Source organism: Parus major, chromosome 2, assembly GCF_001522545.3.
Source record: "Parus major isolate Abel chromosome 2, Parus_major1.1, whole genome shotgun sequence".
NCBI classification, from domain to species: Eukaryota; Metazoa; Chordata; class Aves; order Passeriformes; family Paridae; genus Parus; species Parus major.
Genome location: NC_031769.1, coordinates 13427744 through 13451398, shown reverse-complemented (window position 1 = coordinate 13451398; position 23655 = coordinate 13427744). Strand labels below are relative to the sequence as shown.

The 23655-nt window shown below is 36.8% G+C and overlaps 1 protein-coding gene across 15 annotated transcripts in view; it reads right to left on the bottom strand.

The window, feature by feature from the left end:
* PARD3 (par-3 family cell polarity regulator) overlaps nt 1-23655 on the bottom strand; it is a 395821-nt gene that overhangs the window by 7651 nt on the left and 364515 nt on the right. For all 15 annotated transcript variants that reach the window (XM_033520528.1, XM_033520545.1, XM_033520530.1 and 12 more), the window contains one exon: nt 7311-7431. In XM_033520528.1, coding sequence (XP_033376419.1) covers nt 7311-7431 — 121 coding nt within the window. The remainder of the gene's footprint in view (nt 1-7310; nt 7432-23655) is intronic.

Sequence of the window (23655 nt, the reverse complement as noted above, 5' to 3'; positions counted from 1 at the left end):
ATTTGAAAACAGTTTCCCTTTTTTCAGTTGGCTGTAAATATAAGGGATTAAAGAATTTGACAATACAGAGAATGGTTAAATCACCAAACAGGTGGAGATAGCATTGAGCTGCTGCTCAGTTTAGGTTTATACAAGCCAATAAAATGCATCATCTAGAAAGCACACACACATGTGAGGAAAGATGAAGCCTGCAGTAAAGTGACAGAGGCTCTGCTCTGAAAGTCCTAATGGAGTATGAATGGACTAAGATCAAAATGTAACTTCAGGGATATTTCTTTTTAATGCACAGAGGAACCAATGGTTCAATAGAGGCAGGAGCTGTCACTCCTGTCTGCCTGCTGTGGTGCATGCCCAGAATGACAGGATCTGAGGAGTCAGGTCTGGATTCTCTGCAGTTCACAAAGAATTTCATCTAATGGACGACATTTATAATTTGATGGGTCTAAAGGCAAACATCTCAAATCCATTATCTGATTTACTGAAGGTATGAGTACCTATATGCCCTGTTAAACTAAGAGGATTTGCAATACTTAACTAATCTGTAAAGGACATTTATTTAGTCTGAATGTTTTTCACATCTACAATAAGCTGTTCATATAATTGAATCTATTATCCCGTTTCAAGTATCAAAAAATATGTCCATGAGATATAAAAATTCTCCTTTTGTATGTAATCACATATTCCATATCATAACATAGATAAACACAGTCAGGTACATTCAGCCATTGGAAAGGCTTTTCTTTCAAAACTTTTCATTCAAAACCTCAGTGATACCATTGTGAATGCCCTTGATATGTGGTTATGATGATATAAAGGCTTAATATGTTCCATTTTGGACCCTTAACGTGCTCAGTAAAATGCAAACCTCCATACAGCGATATAAATTTTCAATGTGCTGTTGATTAAAGTAACTAAACAAAATATACTTATTTAATAAGCAAATTTACTTTTTAAACTTTAGTCTTCAAAAACTAATTGGTAATTTTGTCTCAGATCTCATAGTACACTTTTATACACATATATTTTAATAAAATACATTCCCAAACACACATCTGTATAAATGCCTAGCCCATACATGTTACCATAAAATGATGAAAATTAAGGAAAAAAAATGTTGCACTATTTTCAGATTTTTCAACAGCAAAAAAACATGTACAAGGAGCACACGTAACACTGTAATTATAACACTGATATCAGCCCAAGGCTAAGGACAATTATAACAACCTGAAACCATCCAACAAAGCTGGCAACAGCTCGCTCCTCACAGAACAGATTGATAAGAACCCTGGCCTCGCTTGCAATGAGATGTGTGACAAGCATTGACCTTTTAAATTAGGATGTGGTCAAGGCCACAATAACAATCAAGGCAGAGTTATACAAATAAATGCATGTTCCTGTCTTCCACAATACATTTAAGTGGCAATGATAGTGAACTCAGCATTGTTAAACAATATTCAGCACTTAAAACTGTGCTTTAAGATAGATGAAATTACACAGCTCTCTTCCCAAAGATGCATTAATTCAAAACCAGGGCTGCAAAGTTAAAAGTTCTTTCCTTCTCACTTTATGCAAAAATATGTTTTCATGTTACAGAGAATGGCTCTGTAACAGAACATGCAACCACCATGGCTCATGTTGCAGTGACCATTATCAGCAGTCTAGGACAACTTATTTTAGGGACAAAGGTCCCTCTTCTCTTCTCCTACTTATCACAGGGGCTGCCCACACACTTCTGTCCCTGCACAGTGGCACTTCTACCCACACAGGGTAGTTCTGCATGGTGGCAGCATGGATCCCCCAGGAATGGCACAGATCACAGCTGCCACCAAATTACAGACAGGAGAATGTGGGGACCAAGAAGGGCACTGGCTTTTCAGGGAGATCCAACTAGTTCAGGTGACAGATCTAGCAGTGACAGTGACATACCTATCTGACAAGGACAAGCTGGAAGAAGTGCTTACTGAGACTCAGAACTCTTTGGGTTGATAAACAAATAGTTAGCAGGGAGATTACTAAAGGAGCAAGCCAGTATTTTCCCAGTTATTAAAAAATATCACTATTTTATTAAAAGAAATGTCCTATAGGTTGTTTTTTTTTCCACATTAAGCTCTGTGTTTAACCAAGAAGTTTCAAGTTCACCTGGGGACTTGACAGGCACAAGGACCAAAAGCCCATGGTTCTCATAGTGTAGCACTAATTAGAAACAGATAAGATTAAATGACCTTGCCTGCTTTATGTGCAAATGTACTTGGCACAGATGACAGACAATCTAGTAACTGTGTATATCAAAATTCAAAATGATAAAAAACATTCAGTGTCTCTGGGAGATGTCCTTGAAAACTGCTTTTACTTCCATCTTTTTGTTTATGTTGCTATGGTGAACAGAACATGTAGCAGTATGTCTTTCAGTCTTTTAAGAATTGCCAACAGGTGCATTTATTAACTTAGGCAACATGTAATAAGAAAATCCCATCCCTTTCTGTGCCTTTCTGTGGTGTATATGTAGGAAGCTGAGCAGTGTGGAACAATGATTTCTGTTCTGTATTAGGAGCAGCAGAAAAATAATCTTCAGTATGGCAGAAACAAACCACTAAGCCCTGAAGTTCTGCTTGAGGTATTTATGCTCACTGTATGCCTGTGAGCTGTATATATGTCTTTTTACTAACTAAAATGACTTAATTTCATTTTAAAATCTTATATCTTTACTTTTTAATTTCAAGTATATTAATAGATTAAGGCTAGTGGGTAAGAAAAAAGTTGAAAATAAAAAAAATATTCAAGTTGGAGCCTGAACCTTAGCAAAAAATTTTATTAAATCCTTTGCAGATTTGATATTTAAAATGGATATTAACCACACAGCTAAAAGAAAATACCTGTGGAGACACTTTGCTGCACAACTTTTTTTCCTCTCTGAAACAGAGTGTAGGATAGGAGAAACTGCAATTCAGCTTTGTTTTTTAGCTAAACTTTAATTCAGCTTAAGGTCCTTGTCTACTGCAATACTCCTTTAGATATTGCCTAATATCTTGCATAAACTATCCTAAAATAGATGCTTGAAATGGATTAATAACAAAATGAATTATTACAATACTTGCCTTTCTCATTTATGTGTTGAGTAATTCTACATAATTTACAGCCTGATATAAACTTTACAATGTTTGTATTGAATAAAGTCTGTTATTTATTTTTTTCAAGTAATATTAATATACTATGGTCGAAGTTGTAGCAATAAAAATTGGGCTTTTTTTTTTTTCTCCTAAAGAATTTTAGACTATTTAAAGTTTAGTATGGCTTTGAGAAGGTCAAGGACTTGAATACAGGGATAAGAAATAAGTATCTTAAACAGGAAAAAAAGATTTTTTTTTTTCTGTAGAGACAAGCACTACAAACCAACAAACAGCAGAAAAAACCCACACATAGTCCCCAGACATTCTAAGCCTTTATTTATCAGGCCATGTATAAATATATTACTAGGATCCCTGGAGTCTTTCCTCTTTCTAATTTTTCTAATTTTTTTTCTAATTCATGTAATTATTTACATTTCACAAATTTTTGCATGGAATTAAAGGCTATACTCAAACAAGTCAGGTAGTGTGTATATTATGACCTACTTAGCTTTTTTCTTTAGAAAATAAAGTATCATTTTATTTGACTCCTAAATATTTAAAGTACATTTTCCTCAGCAGCTCTCTTAATGCCAGTTTTTTCCCATCATTCAAATAGATCCAGAATAACTGGAAATTAATGTATTTGTGAATAGAATTTGTTACTTCCCATTTTCAGTACCAATTATTGTATTGAATATGATGAAATAAAGCAACAACTTTTGTCCCTCAAGCATCTTTGTGGGCATTTTTGGATCACTGCTGTGCTTCCACAAGCAGGACTGGCAAGCAGCTGTAGTATTTTCCATGGTTTTAAAATGCTTTGTTTTAAAATTGGATTGCTCACTCCTGTGGCATTTAGGGCTACAGAACTGTGATTTTATTATTGAAGGGGCAGGTATGTCTGTTAATCAAGATGTGACCAGGCAAAAATATGAGATGTGGAACAAATCACAATGAAGTCCCCCCAAAGTCTGCACAGGTAGGCTGCAGCAGACCTAACACAATGCAGAAATGCACAGAAAACAGAGGCTCAACTTTGGTACCAAACAGAAAAATCATCCCCAAAAGAATCCTCATTGGTATAAAAGTGTCATAGCAACATCAAGGGCATTAAATATTAGCAGACACACTGTAATTCCATACAATTCTGCATGCCCAGATACATATTTCTGCAAACTTTGACTGAATTAACACCAGCAGGATTAAAATGGATTAATCAAATTTTGTTATTTTTATCTTTTTTTTTCCTTGCAACATCAGGCCTATAGTATTGCCCTTGAAAGCTTCTTGTACCTCGCTTTTTGAAATAGACACACATAAAAAGCGCCACAGAAAAGCAAAAAGAAAGAACAGCTATGAAGCCTGAGAAAGCCATCTAAAATAAACAAATGCAAAATTCTCTTCTATAAAGCTTTGACTCAGCTTGCAGGTCGAGTGAATTTTAGAGATGGCTTGATGTTGCAACATTTAGGCAGTTATTTAAACCCTAACAGTGTGTCATTCAAATGGCCTTGAGCAGAAATGTTATGCTGCTTAATAGACGATGTCATCTCATTCCAGCACTATCACTTTTTGTGCCTGTTAAGCTGCCTGATGCTGTTGAACACTCACAGGCAGTCAAGTACTTTGTTTACAGGCAGGACAAACACAGTGGGGCAAAAAGTCCAGCGCAGTTGCATTGCTCAAGTACAGAGAAAGGACCTTCACCTGATGGGCCCCAGCAGAAAGGGATGGGCCAGGCACACACAGGTACCACACAGAGCCAGTGTGATGTTGTACTCCATGGAATGAGATCTGCCTCCCACCCAGGGAGGAGACTGAAGGTATCCTTCACAGGTAACTGGGCCCCTGTGTCACAGGCCATTAATAATCTGGGTTTTAATTGGTGAGGTTTATAGGACTATTTTAATAATATATTGGTGCGTTTCTGAGGCACTGTGCTCCTCTGAATATCCTCAGAGCTGATGGAGCAGACTTCCATCAGCACCCATTACTTCCACTGCAAACTCCATGTTCATTTATACTTCCTTAAAGTAACCAACAGTCCCACATCACATCAGCACTTCATTCCCTATCCTCAACCATCCCATCAGCTTGGTAATAAGAAAGGCAAATTACTTATCACCTTGTAGCACACACTTCTCCAAGGATGGGTTTTGCCACTCTTTCCATCCAAACCTGGTCAGAATTGGCTGTTGTCTTGCGGCACAGAGGCTTCTCTGTATGCAAAGCCTTTTGTTTATGTAGGCTGCACAACCCATCTCCCTCAGGTGAAAACACTCTTTTCAACAATGGCCCACGTACAGTTGCACTTTGCACTGCTGTGGTTTGGAACCAACAGATGGAGAAGACTGAAAAGACACTGATGAATGTATCTAAGTATTTTCCTACACATGTATTATAAACCAATTCTGTGTTTTTTATGTGTCATTGGTATTTAATAATACATCTGGATCTGTTTTGAGAGGTTGTCTAAAGAAATTCCATCATTTTAGACTAACATGTTTAAGTAGTAAAACACACTCCTAAGAAAAAGAGGGTTATGGTTCTTTAAAACTGAAATGACTGTGAACTGATGAAATGGATGAGATCATTGCTCTATCCTTTCCAAGCATTGTGATCTTGAAAGGCTGGAGTACATGATGGAAAAATAAAATTTTAAGTTCAAATAGACTCTGGGAAACTTTTTTGTAAAGTACTTATCTAAAATAAAACATTTGGTCACCTATGTATTTAACAACAGAGCATCTCCTACAAAAACAACAATAAGCTTCCTAATTTATATTAATACATTAAGCTGAATTAGTCACTTTGAACTCATTTGCATGATCTGTAGAAGAAGAGTAAACAGAGAGATACCATTTGTTTGCATGAGAGAAAATAGAAAGGTCAATGTTCTGACCCAGAATTTAGGAAATTATTCCATTCCTAAGGTAATCAGTCTGTCATCCAAATAATTCCCTTCTCACTCATTACAAGAAACTATAATAAAAGCCAAGTTGACTGTCTAAAGTTGCTATGGCATTTAGATATACAACAATTTGGCCCATGACCTTCAGTAGCTTAGTTCCCAAGTCTTCAAGAGTCCAAGCTTTTCTCATACACATTTTTCCCAAGAATGTTGTTCAAATCTCTCATTTGAAAACCAAACAGTAGCTGATATGGGTAACAGAAGGTATCAGCTACACCCAGCCCCAGCCTACCCCAAACTGCTAAGCTATCCCTGTGATGGGCTATCACATTATCTTCCCTACCTCAAACTGAAAGCACCTGGTCATAAAAAAGTTTGCATTTATTCAATTTCAGAGGAAGTTAGATGTTTTCTAATACAGGAAAAGAGAAGCCTACACCCTGATACTGTTCTCAGTGAGTTCATACACAGACATGTGGCTCTTCAGCTGTTCTCACCTCAGCCTCGGTGTGCATAGCAATGCTGAGCAGCAACAACTCAACGCCCTCACCTGCTTCAGAGGAAGCTGTGAGAGACTCAACTGTTGTCATCACACCATTCCCATCTTTTTGGGAACACAAATCTTTATTATGGAATTTTCAACAAAATTAGTTTTTGCCCCATATTTAAAGGATCCTAATTTAGGATACGTAATTGATTAAAAAGCAGCACTAATTCATTCAATTATGTTAATCAAGATAAGCACATGTATTTAAATAATTGTATCACATTACTAGATCAGTTTGAACAGGATTTAAAAGATCAATTAGGACATATATCTCAATACAGAACTGTCTTAGCTAATGTAAGTGTCAGACTGGCACTATTGTAAAGCAGTCTCATCTCTTTTTTACTGTGAAAAGACATAGCTCTGCCTTTATGAAAATAACTAAACACTGTGATATTGATTCAGAGAAAATACCATTTAAAAGGTTACAATCTTTCATTATTTATTGTTAGTATGTATTTTATTCTGGTTTTCCCTGAAAATTTCAGATCAATGCCTTTGATACTAATCCAAGCAGTAACTCACAGAATTCAAGGGTCTAACCATGGAGCAAGTAATGCTATCTGCACACATGACAGATGGCTAAAGAAGTTTAGAAATGAACTAAATATCAATGAACCAAAAATGGGATCATAACAAGGGTAGAAGTGTGGAGGCAGAGCACCCTTTCAGTCCATTCCCAACCCACCGAGGAACAGCAGGAGTCGGCCAAGCTTCCCAGATTTGACAGGCCCTGCACACTCACCCACGGCTGCTCAAAGCTGTAAGTGCGTCTCCTGTCTTCCACATCCTCGTCTTGCTTTGCCTGCTGGAACTCTTGTCTCAGGCGCTGTATCCGGTCGTGATTGTTGGGGGTCGATCTGTTGCTAAAAGAGGAAGGATGGAAATGATCAATATACTTGGAAACTGCCACCTGTGACTGGAACTGCTACTGCAGTGCAGGACTACAGACCTAAAAATAATTTACAAGCATTGAGTACAAAGATCTTTCATTGTTTTAAAGATTATTAATGTTTTCTGTCTTATAAAGAAATTTCAGATGTTGCAAGGACAAGACAAATAAGAATATTTCTAAATGTTATCACAAGTTGTTGGCACCTTTTCAGTCTATGTCACTCCTAAAGAATGAAGAGGAATAGATATAGCAGTGTCAGACTTAACATAAAGGGAAATTAAAAGTCTAATGATCTCTGCTACTGAATAAACAAGAAAGATACTTTTCCCCAATCAATAAACTGTAGTACTGTCCGATCTTTATTCACATCAAATTAATTACGTCTGGAGGCTCTACCTATATAAAATTTGGTTATTTTCCCCAGTCAATAAGAGCCTGTCATCCCTTAGTTCTGTTTTTAACAAGTCTTTTTAATTGATCAGTCTGAGAGCATTAAAAGGCTTGGGGGCCAGTAAAAAGCCATCCATTTGACAGGGCCATAGGCAGGAATGGATCTGGGCAGCAGGTGAGAGCTGGCTTCACTTGGCCCCACAGACACTGTGGGCGGGGGAGGGCTCAGTCCCAGAGGTACAAACCAGCACACCCAGAACCTCCAATCCTTCAAAACCATCAATTTTTGCCCAGTAATCCACGCTCAGTGGTGCAGGAGTGTGTGAAACCATAATGAAATGTGCACAGAAAAGGCTTATTTCATGGAGAAGGGGGAAAGTGGGTATTTATTAATCCTGGTGACATTTTTCCAGCTGTGCAGCTCCTACCTGACCCTACAACTCCACTCTTTCAAACATGTTAATGTCAGAATCACAGAAAGCCTGAGAAACAAATATGTTATATCAAGACTAACCAGAAGCATTTTAATCTATTCTTGTGGGTTTCTTGTGCCCTGCATTTCATTGTTTATTTCAAATGAGCTGATGAGGAATGGACAGCTATTACTTTATTTCCAAAGAGAAATCTGCAGAGAGACAATGGAAAGCAATTCCATAGATTTATTTTCTTGGACACAGGGTACAATAAAACAGTGAATTTATATCCTGTGTCTTCTTTCATGTGAAAAGAGACAATTCTAGAGTCCATTTGTGACTGTTTCCCATGTCTTTCAGGATTGGTAGGTAGAGGGGATTGGAGGCTGTAGATGTTTGAGACGTTACCTCCCACTCTTTTCAGTGCCAATAAATAGAGTTTATCAGTGCTTGGTTGGCCAGACAACAAAATTAGTAGGGTTCTGGCAAAGGCTAATTTTTGAAGTGGTTTGGGCTGATTTTTATTTTTTTTAAAATTTATTTGAAACCAAAGGCCTTTGCCTTTGAAAAAAAGGAAAAAGAAAAAGGAAGGAATTTAGAGAAGTGTTTTCTTTCATGTTTTTTTTAAACCCAGATTGGAGCTTTAGGAAATGCTTTATTTGTAGGGTAAGTCAATTTCTATGTGAAAATTACCCTTTTGAAAAGTACAATTAAAAGAAAGCTTAATTTAGAACAGGTGGAAATGAAACACTGGTATTTTCAAAATTTCCACTTCATTGTAGGTGTGTTGCTAATTTTATTTCTTTACTTCGACTTCATTTTGTGAAACAGCTTATCTCCATTTACAGTTCTATTTTATGTAAATTTATTCCTCATTGTCAAATTCTGCCCAGCTTTACTATACAACTGCTTGTTTTTTTCTCCGTGCATTGCTATACACTTCACAATTTAAAGGGATTCATCACAATCCAATACAAGACATACAAAACAGTTTTTAATGGTCTGTTGATTAACTGGTATTGTTAATCCAACAAACAAGTAGTCCACTGCTTTCTACACAGGCAAGTGGTTTTTTTCTGCATGATAAATTGCACTTAAAAAACTAAAAATATAGTTAATATTAATATTTCAGGCATAAGAATGTATGTTTGAAAGAGAAAATATCATTGAAAGTCATTGAACTTCTGCGCAAAAATTACTAAAGAAGTGCCATCCATAGACACCTTGTGGTATTCAAGATGATGGGTCAACAATGTGTTCCATAATCAAGGCTGTTCCAGGTTTTAGGATCATAGTGCAAAAGTGACACTGAAGCAGTTCATCCAATGGCAAACAGAAGGCAAACCCCAAAAGTACTGCACTAAACCCTGTGCATCATACAGGATACACTGCACCAGCCCCAAAATGGGTTACTGGAAGGGTTATTACAGATCCGAGGGCTTTTACACATTTTGTGATAGCTATTCATTAAAACAATTATATTATCAGACGAATGGCAAGAAAATGAATAGTGTCCATGCCATGAAGCCAAATTGTGTCTTTTCCCAAACAGCAAATGTATGAATTTGACATTCTCTACACTGCAGAGAGGAATAACAAAGGACAAGGAGAATCCTGGGATTTATGATCAACTTGTCTCCAAACCTAAGAACCTATTTTAATGCCAAAAAAAACCTTACAAAAACATGAAAAGAAAAAAGAAGTCAAGCTGATTTAAGAAAAGTTATTCAAACTTATTAAAGGTTTGATAATGACAGAGAAGATAAATCTTTTAACAATATTTCTATTTAATCTGAAAAGCAAGGGACATGACTCAGATTTAGAAAAACTGCAAAAGAAGTGAATTATAAAAAGGACTATTTCACAGAAAAGAAAGAGCAAAATTAGAAAAAGGCACTTCTGTATCTACTCAAATTTCTTTGAGCTCCAAGTCTCTAAGAAATAGAAAGTGAGATCAAGTCAGTGGGTTTATAATAGTTAAAAAATTAAATATTTTTATTTAGAAAAGGAAAAGGCAGACAGCTAAGGAGGCACTAAGATACAATTTTTAAAATATTATTTGAGGGTTTAGACTACATCTTAGATTCACCTCCTTTGGTTTCCATTTTCATTTCAACCTTGTTCTGATTCTCTGGGTTAAATTATAGCTGCCTTAATCTTCTCACCACTGAGGGCTTGCACATCTCTGTCCTGGCCTGCCATGCTGTCATCTCTTTTTGCACCTTTCTTCATGCAGTTGCTCTTATCATGAGTGATTTCTTTGCTGTTTTTTATGTCTCCCACTGCACTCCCTCTGCACTCAGCGAACACTAGGTACACCCACTTGGTATCTCATTCAACTCCCAGTTAGTACTTCTAGAAGGAGGGAAATGTAAAAATCATAATCACAAGGGAACACTTTCACCAATAAAATTTTAGAGTCAACAGCGCAAACCTAACTTTATTCCTTTTCAGGTCCCAAGATGTTCTGCTTTATTTACAAATCTTTATGTAAGTCACATTATTATCCCTTGGGGCAGAGCTAAACAAATTATATCCCGTGTGAAGTGTCCTTAGCCAGTCTAAAGCAAAATGAATTTTGACTTATTGGATTAATTGACCCAAGAGAGACAGGGTCATATCAACAGACTACTAGGATGCAGGCTGCAGGTGTTCTTGCTGCTTAAATTCCCCATTGTGGGAGTATGGGGCAAGTCCTCAAACGTTCAATTAAATGTGCCATGTTTTGTTTAAATCCTTCATTCAAAAGGGAAATCTGAAGGCAGATCCACCTCAAAGAATTCAGGACTATTAGCAGGAAGGAGCGAGTTTACCTTGAAATCCGTCCAAAGTCTATTGAAGATTTGACCTATGCTGGCTTTAAAATTTTTAGCAAAACTGGAATTATAACTCTCTACAGTAACCACAGCTTGCCCAAACAGCCTTCCCTTATGCCTACTTAAAAACAGGATGGCTGTGAATTTACAGAAGACAATTAGCACCTCCTAGCATCAGATACCAGGGATGTTCTTCTAACAAAGTGCTCTCAATATTAAATGTTCTTAAAATAAATAAAATTCAAGGAAAGGCTTTTAGGGCCAAAGTTTACTTGGGTTGCAAAGCATCTGTGCTTTCTTGTATCACAGCTCTACTTGGCACCCCATTGCCTTCCATCTGCAGATGGCACATTTCACAATCAGTTGTTTTGTGAGTGCTGCTTCAAAACACACCACCACCAGCACAGACTAAAAATGCAATGGTAAGCAGGGCTTAAACAGGCCAGGGCTGTCACATATTTCCAGAAACAAGCAGTTGCAGCAATGGCCATCAGGGTCTCAGATCATTAAGCAATGTCTCAGTGTGATGTCATGCACTGATGTGCAAAGCTGTATTCCTTTCAAAACAATCAGATTTTCAGTGAGATAAAGTAGATACAAACATGCCACTGAACAGGGATGACCAAAGATTTGGGAAAAAAATTTATTGGCGTGAAAAAGCATGGAAAAGGGTCTTAACAACACCACCAGGCAGTTGCAACTTGACTAGAATAACCAAAAGGTTAGTAAACAAACAGTGTTCTTTACACCTTGAAATCTTCTATCACACATTTGAGCTGCTGGGGCCTCGCTGGGCTGACCAGCTGCTTAGATCTCTGGATAGCAGTAATAAAACACAGATGGGTTCTTATTTGCTTCAAGCTGGCAAATAACTATCATTCATTTGTATGATATAAATTCCTATTCCTCTGAACAAATTACTTGTGTCATATTAAAAATTAAGGTCTGAATTAGTATCTACCTCTGTTTACACACAGAGAGGAGCAGGAAACAAATTTATTTCCATCACACTGAGGACTGACAATGTGGCCATGCCATGGTTGGTTGCACACATCCTAAACAAAGTACAGGACTAACTGAATGTCTCCAAAATTGGCCCCTTTCTTCATCACTTTAGCACGATGAAACAGCCCAACAGAAAGCAGAGTGGTGATAATCTAATATAGAAACTCCTGCTACATTTACTGGAACTCAAGCACCCTCTCGCTGCAGTGCTTAACCCCAAGCAGATGGATTTGTCTGTTTCGGATGGCCCTTGAGGGTGAATAAGCAGAAACTGTCAAGTTATTTCAAAAAGTCATGGACATAAAATAAAATGAAAGTGTGCCCTTTACCAGCCTTGAAGTTACCACCACGTCCCAATGCACAGTCTGCTAGTTTGTTCACTTTAAGCAGATTTGTTAATCATCAGTGACACAGATGACTGTGCCCACACAGTGCAGGGTGATGAGGGCTGAGCAGCAGCACACTTTGTACCGTCTCCTTCCTGCCACCAGCTTGCCAGAGCAGGTTGGTCTTTTCCTAGTATTTTGTTCTGTGGTTTATTTTTTGACATCGAAATGCCACTCCTCAGGCTTAAGTTAGTGTAACTGATTTGGCTGGTCCTCTCCTTCCACTGTGCCCTACATATGGTCCTTTTCTGAGACATCAGGGAATAGATTTTTCATGAACACATGGATATTAACACATACAGACATGGTACACAAACAGGAGCTACCATGGATGGTACTGTATAAAAGAGCTGTTGCATGATTACAGAATTACTACAGTTATCTGAGAAAAAAATTAGCTGAGCAAGGGATCAAATTTGTTAGACTACAAATGTACTTGTACCATGATTGTAACCTTGAAGGAGGCATAAAAAGCCTTATTCCACACTACTTTTGTTTTTCCTAAGTGTCAAGAATTTATTGGGAATAAGGCATAAAAAGGTAGGGGAGAGGTGTTAAAAACCAAAAAATGTAAGAATTACAAAACTGCAAATAAAAATAGTTTCTCTGCACAAGCTTCATTAAGTTTTATCAGCTAGTATCTTGGGTTTTTACACTCAAACCACAGGTCATAAATTCACAGTAAATCCCCCATATGTTCACCAAACACCTGAATTCAATTTCTCTTCTAGTTGTAAGAAACAAAATGTGCAGCTCAAATTAATTATGCATGCAAAGTTAGTTTCTAACAAGGGCAGCTTCTTGCATGCTGAAGGGTATACATTCTACCAGAATTTTTTTTTCTCCCAGATCTCTTTCAATTTTGGCTAATTTCTACTGTTCACATGGTTATAAAGCTCATCCTCTCTTGCCTTTTCATATTTGCTAAATGAACAGAGAGCATTATATATCCTTTAAAGTCTGCAAATTTTAAAGGCAGTTAAATTCAGGGATTGGCTAAATGTGACAGGCAAGATATAGCATGTCACCTGTAGACATACCTACACACTTCAGCATACTAATTCCATCAAAACAGGATTTAACCATTAGGATTTATGTCAATATGTATGCATGTGAAATCAGCTCATTGGGAATTTTAGTGTCATTCCAGTTTACCTTCACAGTGGAAGTTCATCAACTGCAATATCATGAAGCATGTAAATCTCCAAACACACTTTCTTCTTTAGTGAGTAGAATTAATTTCCAGATTTTGGCATTATGTTTAGATGACAATTTTACACAATTTCAACAGAGGGAATGATTAAAAATTAAAAAGATACACGTCTCTTCTCCAGATTAAAAAGATAACCTCAAATGCTCTAAATTCAGCACTCACTTCTGATGTAATGGCCATAAACAAAGTGGAGAGGTGGGGCTGATGGGGAGGTCACTTCTCCACAACAGTCTCTTCAAACTTTCCAGACTAGATTTCACTTTTAGTCCCTCTGTGGCCCTTCTGTAGCAGGGCCATCATTTTACAACCAGTGAAATACGAAGAATGCACCCAAGACCCTTTTTATTGCCACCATCACTCTTCCTTATTAGCCTGTCAGAGCCTGCACACCGGAGACTGAAACTCAGTCTTACTTTTCAGTGGAATTCTTCTACTAAAAGGAAAAGCAGAGATTTTAGGAGCTTGCTATAAACATCTGAAAACAGATACTCAGCTACTGGGTTATCACACAGTCTAAGCCTTACTTTAGAGCTGTTAGATTTTGCAGATATAAGCCAAGCCAATTTTCAGCCACACACAACTTGTTAGAGCTGTTGTCATAGGCTATTTCATTTTCCAAGTTAGGAAAAAAAAAAAAGTTAAAGAAAAAAGAGAATGCCACAAAACCTAAAAGAAAATACAAGACAACTCATTGTGAATTTCTTATGAGAACGTTAAAGAAATAGCAGAAATACACAGAGAAAGGTTTAATAAATCATGAAAAGAAGAAAATTTTAAAAATCTGATCAAAAGACAGAAATTTGCAGTTTTGATTCTAAATTAAATACAAAATTACTTCAAAGTCAGGAGGGGAGAAATAGGCTGTGACCTAAGAATCTTTCTATCCTAACTGGAACAGCCAGTGATGGCTCCAGAGCTGTTAGGTCTGATGAACATCCACAATTAGGCATCACAGGCTATTCTGTGTCAATGTGAGAGCTGCCTGGCACAGCAATACGAAGACATTTAACAAAGACCACAGAGAAGAAATCCCCTCCTGGACCCATCTGGCCATTCCTGTGCCAGCAGAAGGGATCATCTAGAAGATCCCTAGTAGGCTTCAGGCCATGTCAGCCTTTGTTTCCATTTAAGCTAATCCAGCTGCTTTGCTAGAAGCTCTTTAGGGAGAGCTCCCTCTGATCTCTCAGGATGAGACGTGGGGGCAGAAACCTTCAGCAGAGGGCCAGCAGAAGCAGCTAGGGAGCAGCCACTTCTTAAAGCACAGCAGGATTTGCAAAAAGGAACATCTGTCCGCGGCCAGCACCACCTGTGAGGTGTGAATGTTGTGATGTAGGTACAGCCCAGCTGCCTCCAGCACATCTTACACGACTCAGCTTCTGCTCTGTGCTGACACTGTGCTTTATGCTATAAAATCTGCTTCAGAGCCCAATCCAGCCAACACTGGAGTGCACAGAAATCATGTGTCTTTTCATGGGAGGTGTCTAGTGACACTAAAAAATAGAAACAAAAAAAATCCTGATTGCACCATTTGAAGGACAAACCAAGAGGGATATTCAAATTATTCAAATTATTCAAGTTTTTCAAATTTCCAAATCTGAAAACAGATTTGAAAAAAAAAATATTTAAATAATGCACCATTAAATATGTAGTGCAAATGATGAAATTTAGCTCTGTTTCAGTGCAAAACCTCACTTTAAAAGTATTTAGATCTTGCTTAATGCACTGACATAAGTTATACTAGAAACCTAAACAATATTTTATCTTGTTTATTTCTCTTTAATTACAGAAAACACTTAGTAAATAGGTACCAGGGTGTTGCCACTGACAAAACAGAATGTTTTAGACACTTGTGAACACTTATCCTTAATAAAAATGACATCTTGTTTTTAAGTATTCATTGAACTATAGTATTAAGCAATACACTGCTAGACAAACACTGATCTGTGGACTAAGACACCTCTTTAAAATGCCTGTACATTTAAAAAGAAAATACATTACACCAAGTTCATGTGTCTTCAACTGTCCTTACCAGCCTCTAAAAAAATTACAGTATAATTATTTCTGTACTCTGACAGAGGGGCTATTGCATTATAAATCTTCAAATAGTATTTTGATTGATTTTACATTATATCTTATTTTAACTATAGGCTAATTTCAAACTGCAGAATGAGAAAATTTCCATTAAAAACAAACAAAAATGACTTGGCCTAAGGATATCAAATCTAGGTGAAACTTGAGAAGACTCTCCTTGATAGGAGAAGATTAGAAACTCTATATAAAACACAGAAAATTGTGGGATAATTGTTTTATTTTTCAAACTAGATAACTTGCAGTCTCTAAATTAAACTTTTAATCTGAACTTACTGTTAAGCATTTCATCATTCATTGCCTGTGCACACAATATGAATCAACCAAGAAAAAAATAAAATCAAAGTTAAGATTGATTACTTGAATTGATGCCTAAATTCACCCGACTGTTGCCTTCTTATGAAGTTTATCACTAAGATTTACACTGATTAGCATAAAAACTAATTAAGATTTTTTTAATTAAATATTAGATGCATATGGAGAGCAGAAACAGATCTCAGTATTATACCTTGAAAAACAAATGATTTCTGGATAAATCCTTTCAGCACTGTACTTTAAAAATTAATATTTTAGCAAATAGATGTTTTAATCATGATTTACCATCACACTGTCTTGATTGACTTGAAAACTATAAATTGGTGTGAAATTACAATTGTATTAAAAAAAAAAAAGTCAATTCCAGATAAAGACAGAAAAAAAAACAGCAATTACCGTTTATCCAAAAATTCATATGGTTATTTAGTGAGTTAGGTGAAACTTAACTTTTACTACTTGAGATATTTTCAAGTTATTTCACTTATTTTTCCTCTTGGGAATGCTAAATATGTCTTTTCCTCAGGAATTCTTTTTCAGATGTATTGTGCAGGATGCACAGTAATTGCTTGCTATGCTTTGAAACACTGAATTAGAAATCCTGAATTCTAATATTTCCTGCCATTGGGCTGTTCAGTCTCAACCCAAGTGCAGATTTCAGCAACCCAAAAACATGTATCTCTCTTACTGCAGACAAAATAAAATATTTAATTATAACACCAATATTTTGCCAAGACAATTAGCCTGATAAAAGCTATAGGAAAGCTAATTTATTTACCAGGAGAAGATGTGATTTTTTGCAACCAAGTGTAATAATTTAAAAGGCAAATATGTAATTCAAATTACTCATATGGACCCTTTCTATGGGAAATACTGAGAAATAAGTTATACCAGAGGGCAATCACCATACTTGTCTTTGGATGCAATTATTACTCTCAGGAGGTCATCACCTTTTTCATTGACAAAGAAGAGTAGAAGCTTCAGGATAGTTTTGACAATTATATTAGGGCAGATGAATCCACTCCAGATGGCTAAATTGTGCTCAAGGTAGGTGGAAAACGAATCATCCTAAGAAATCTGGTACTAGAAATGACTGGTAGGAGGTGATGGTCAAATGGCATAGCAGTATAACCCAACACTTTAATCTTTTGGCAGAAAAACTCATTAGAACAAAACTAAGACGCTCAGCATGTCTGTGTTGGCATTCATAAAACCTCAAATGGGCAAAAGCCTTTTTTAAAGCCCTGTATAAAGTTTATACAATAAACTGATCTCATTTACTTCAGTATAATCTTAAGGATTCTTTACAGAGTACACTATGCTACTGTTTGTAATTCTCTTTTATGAAAAAAAAATTTAAAAGGCCCTACATTTCTTAGTTTCTGAAGCATATAGAAGTGTATAGGCATGCCTGAGATAAGCCAAGGACTGCAACACAATGGTTTTTGTGGTCAAGGTCTTATCACTATGACTAATTTGTATCTCAACTTTTACATTACTTGAGTAAATGCCATGCAAATGCTATAAGATTTTCTTGGGTAACATAATTGCCATATGCTTTTTAGTAAACAGGAAGAAATGAAACATACATAATAAGTAATTCCACTTAGCGCATCAAATTTATTTTGCACGATATTGGCAGTACATTACAAAGTTACAATAGTATTATTTCTCGTTGTTATTCTTGTAGTCAGCCTTAGGTTGATAACGTTTCATTTTGACACCATAATGGTGTCTCTGGGGATTTTGATGACAATGTGTTTTGACATCATGTTAAAATATATCCAAACTGATATCACTTTATTTTGTCATCATTACCTAGTTGGATTTCTAAGATACTGCTTTTTTTCTGACATCTTTAATCAGAAAGATTTCAGTCCAACTTGCAAGTGTTATAAAAAAGTTTTGCAGATATCAAACATGACTGTGTAGCACACATTACTGCTGCTCAAACTTTCACTGGCCAGATATCTCAAAATACAGCAGATTAGTCACATGGTACAGGGCCTCAGATCATAAAACATGAAAATGCCTTTTCTTCTACAGCATGATAATAAATATAATAAATTGTACTGTAATTCTATTTCAGACACTTGAGGCAGGAGGCCCAGCAGCAAAAACGCTGCTGTAAACCAGAACCTTCTGCTGCCGTTGGAGCGTCTGACGTGCACTCGCTTCATGGGTCCCTGCATAGAAACCAGAAATATTTCCTGAACGCTATTAAAAAAGTGAGATTTCTAATTCGTAAGCCTTGCTGAAATGGAAATTGCTACATATGTGATTCTAACTAAAGAACAGCAATGCCAGTTCCTGTACAGAGCTGTAAAATCCATCTCTGGGCTTGAGCTTTAACTAGTGCAAGCCTGTCTAGACCCACTGAATCCAAGAGAGCTTTCGGAATTTATGGACATGTGAAGATCTGACAAAGGTTTTGGGGAAAGGAAGAATGAATAATTTTCAGATCCAAGCTTCTTGTTACCAGTATGAAACTCAGGGATTAATTCTAAAACAATTTGCTATAGAAATTATTTGGTAAGCTATCCCTGGCTGCCAGAAAGATGCACATCATACCAACTGGAACATGTCCACTTACAGCTATATCACTCAGTTTCTTCTTTTTGTTATTTACTATTTCTTCATTCTTTCTCTACAACGAATTACAGAGCAACTCCAGGGAAATCAACACATTACATGTTCTGAGAAGCATATTTATTCAGCACAGCAGCTCAAGTTCAACTTACTAAAATGATTGCTGATAAAATCTCTAATTTTAAGCATTAATGCATAAGATTTTTCTGCCATTCAAATCTGATCAAAGAGATTAAAGAACTTTTTCTTTTCCCCGCACTCTCCTAAACCATAATACTTAACAGAAATTGCTTGTATTATCTTATTTCAGAGAGCAGGCTAGAACTGAGACAATCCCTTGATCCCAGTTCATGAATAAAGCATTTAATGGACTGTACTTGTCAAAGGACACACTAAGCATTTGATCTATACAGTAAACAAATATCTATGAAAAGCAAGCCCCCAAAATACAAAAAAAAAAAGCCATTGCAACTCATTATTTAAGATACTTTTCTTCCTTCCCCTCTTATTTCAGGATTAAGACTCTGAAGGCATTGATAGGATGACAGACTCACATTGAGATAAAAACAGAATTTTTCAAACAACTGATGGTAACAATTTATATTCCAGGGAAACAGCTAATCAGGCCACCTATAGTTCATATACAACCACTCTCTAATAGAAGGAAGTAATTGTTACAACACCAGAAAATGTGTAATTATTTAAGAGGTGACAGCAGTCTAAGTTGTACCCTGACATTCCAACGCTCTCCACATCTTTTTTTAGTGTTTCTTTTGGGTATTTCCAGCAAAGGAGAGCTTCTGCCAACAAAAGAAAACTAAGCTACAGAACTGTGAGCCTACATAACTATGAACCCAACTAACCTGAAGAATTTGATACATACCTAAAAAACGCTCTTTCATGCTCTCAGAAGACATGATGGGATACTACAAGCAAGTAACTGCAGCTGTTACCATAAGCATTACTGCAAAGCCAGTTCCATTTAATGCCAATTGTAGACTTGTTTCTACTGGCATCGACTATTCTTCACAAGGCAAAATACTAGTAGGCTGAAATGTCTGAGAGGCACATATATAAAACTATGTCAATTTTAACAAATACATTTATTTTTAGAAGGTTTTAAAACTATTTTTTTCTGCCTCAATTTTAAAACTGAGTGCAGCTTCTTCAATTATCTGAAAAAATAAGAATTGCAATTAATTTCTTAAAAATCTTTTTCAGTACAATGAGGCTTATTAACACAATGAGCTGTTAAGTGACAGACTAATGAAACATCAGCACAAAACTGCACTGGTATTTAAGATTAATCTCTGAAATAAGCTCATAATGTAGTACTGACTTCATAATTCATGGGTTATATTGTAACAGGTCACACTATTTTTTTTGGTCATGTGTGACTGCCATGATCCCGTAAAGAGAGATGCAGTAGTAGACATTGCACATCACTTGTGTAAGCACCAACCTTCTTTACAAATTATTTTTCCCATACAAATTGTAAGAGAAACTCCATGAATATCTACTGGAATTTTCAAAAAGAATTTAGGCGAGACATGACTTCCAGAGAGCAGTTCATGTTGCTATGATGCTAGCTCAGATTAAGTTCAGTTCCCACAAAATTTCCTATTTGAGCTACACAGTAATTTGCTTTCCAGGGAAACCAAAACCAGGAATTAGAGGCTATGTAAGGAAAGAATGATAAATGTCCTTAGTAAGCAGGACCCACAAAGATCTGATTTTGTTGCACTTTTGCTATTTGCTTTTTATTATTTTTGCCTGATTTCTGCATCATTAAGCATTACTTAAATAGCAGGACTCTATCTGCAGCAGACACTGCACAGACTGCTTATAACCAGTCCTTAGCCAAAGATTTCAGTTTTAGGACAGATTTGCTCTTGCACAATGGAGGCACACACACATCTGTGAAATGTTCCTTTTCCCCAGAACAAATGCTTGCAGTGAGGGCTCAGCTCAGTGACTGACTGACTGCAAAAGGAGCCAAGTTGTATGGGACTACCCTGGAGACACCTAAAACCAGATGAATTAGATATTAGAGCAGGCTGCTAAAGTCAGAGTACCTGAATGAGAACCTAGTAATGATATTTGAAGGAATTCTGTGGGATTTAGGTGTCATCCAAACTACTGGAGAGGGTCACGTCAAAGTTGCTCACTAAGTCAGAAGCTGACTAGCACACAAGAAGGTGATGGTATCTACCCTGACTATGAATAGAGCTGGCAGAAAAACTATGAGTGAGGTGACTACAAACTCATTTTTTCTATGTTGAGGTTGAGTAGATGCTTTTTATAATCGTGATTGTTAGAAAGGAGAATCCTTCTTGAGACAGTTCAACCCCTCCCTGTCTTCACAAGGCAGTACTTACCCCAGCCACCCCTACACTCACGGGAAGGGAGGTCAAGGAAGTCACAGCACCTGGGGAATTGACTTCATTTGCATCATTTTTACTGCCACTCTGATTAAGAGACAATGCAAAAGTATAAGCAATTCCCAAAAACCATTCCAGGCTTTTTAAAAATCAAATGATACCTCCCTTTGTTTTGTACAGCTAAATGTTTGTTTTCCAGCTGTAAAAGCTGGTATTGAGAGAACAATACAACTCTTTAGCTCATGGCACTTACTTAAAACAAACCGTGGCATGTCATATTCTAGCCATGGCTCTATTACTAGTGACCAATTCTGGTTGCATTTTTCCAATTGCATCACTCCCAGTAAATTACTTGCACTTGATGTAGACTAGACATAAAATGTGCAGAAAACAAAACTTTGGCCATTTTAATTTAAATTCTCATAATGGCAGGTCAAATTTATGTGAACTCTTTGGTGAATTGGTTCCTTTATTAGTACCCAGTTTAATTCAAATCAGAGTCTTCCACAGATGATTAATTAAATATTAATCAAAAGTCCAGGGCAGTCTAAGCTTCTGTTCCATTAACCTAAATGTGACTCCACACAGAACCACAATGCCTTTTTTTCCCCTGCTCTGTTTTAAAGAAGGCTTTTAGTTTTTTTTCCCATTATGGTGCAACTCCTTGTAAATGCAGACATGCTATTTGCAGTGTATGTTTAAAGGTCGTGATTCTTTTTTCCTTCTCTAATTAAAGCTGCTCTTACTCACAATTAAGCCTTCAAGAAACAATTAACAGAAGTCAAAACTTTTTTCCATCAATATGTTTAAGAGACGTACAGTGTATACCCTCTATTACCACTGGTGTCACTGAACTAATTATGTGATGTTAAGGTTCACCTTCTTGGGTGTAAATTTTGGTTTGAGTTGACACTAAAAAGAAACATCAATTTATTAGAAGATAAAACTTGTTCCACAGTAATGGAACAGCTGTGTATATAAATTTATTGCAGCTTAATGTTCTCACACATAAAGCAATTAGAGCTTTCTGACAGACAGACTTGCTAAGTATAGTGTGGAGCATATAGTAATATGCAGTTACAGGCACAACATACTTAAGAGTGATCATATGTATTCTGTACAGTAGTATCAATTTCTCAAGCCTTCCAACCCTAGATGTGTCCTTAATTAACATAAACGTATGCTTATAACCATGTGAAATTTTCCTTTTCTGAGGAGGAACCTTTTCATGCCATGCCATTTTATTCATAGATACCTCTTGTGCTTAATTTGGCTCCTCCTTCAGCAGGAATAGTCTAGGCCTGGTTCCTTAGGAGGGGTTAATTGTTTTGAGGCAATAATGCTGTCATGAGATTGCTTAAAAAAAGATCCAAAAGCAAAACCATATACATGGTGTTTGGGATAAGTACTTTTATTTCTGGAACCATAAAGTATGAACTCATGGAACAAGCTGTGTTCATCTAGCATCATTTCCTCTCATCATCTGCTCCCAGCTAGCTGTAGTTGCCTTCAAATATCTTCCAGGATATTTTTCCTTCCATTCTATCTTTCCTATAGAACAATTATATTTAACTTAAGCTAAGGATTGTGGTTTTAAGGATATTGATCAGCAAGACTAGCAATGGAAACTGAGTATTATGGAGCAGTGGTCTTCCCAACTAATGGAATTTGATACATTTTTGTAGCATATTGGAAGCCTGAGAAATATTTGATCTTGGACATGGGTAATTGAGATGATAATCTTCCAGCTGATGGACTAAGTGCTTAGATTAAATGGAGTTTTTCAAATGACAGTCCTGAAAAAAAAAAATCAGAGTTTCACTATGTATATGAAGGGGTACAGACATGTGGGTTTCTATGGGATTAAATAATGTGAAAGGGAGATTATTACGATAAAATAACCATGTGATTTTTTTAGGCTAAGGTTCTCAAAACTGTCTAAGACAACTGCAGTGTGTTTCACTCTTCCTCTGAACTGGTGTTGAAGTTCTGCTCTCTGAGCAGAATGTTCCTGTCCCAGCCTTTGAGCCACAAAGCTCAAAGAAATTTCACACTCATGAAATTACAGTTTTCCAAATCAAAAAACTGAATGAAAAACCATGTTATTTCCTCTTTTCTGTTTTTTTCCTTCAAATTGACTTGCTTTCAGGAAGATCAGTGCCCTGGTCCTCTGTGAGCTCTACCACAGTCAGGGACACACGATGTAGAGCAGAGGAAAAGGCAGGAGCATGGCTTTTTCAATGGAAATTGGTCCCTAGGGTCCCCTGCACTCACTGTGTATCAGCACAAGAGGTATTTAGATCCTCAGGCAGCCTGAAGGAAGGCAGGGTAAGGTAGAAGAGGAACCTAAGAAAGTACCTCTGCAGTGAGAGTCTGGAAATCCACTTGGCCACATGAGGAAGACAAATCAGTGGTGTGTCCTTCTCAAATGGAAATGTTAACAGGTAAAGCAAAAATTTATGAACAAAGAAAATAGGCAGGCATGTATGTTTTATCCATTTTACAGTTCAAAGGGATGTGGTTATCCTCTGCCGAAACAGCAGCAGGAAATCCCCTCTAAAAAGAGGGAAACTGCACAACAATACAGGTGACAACTTGAGCT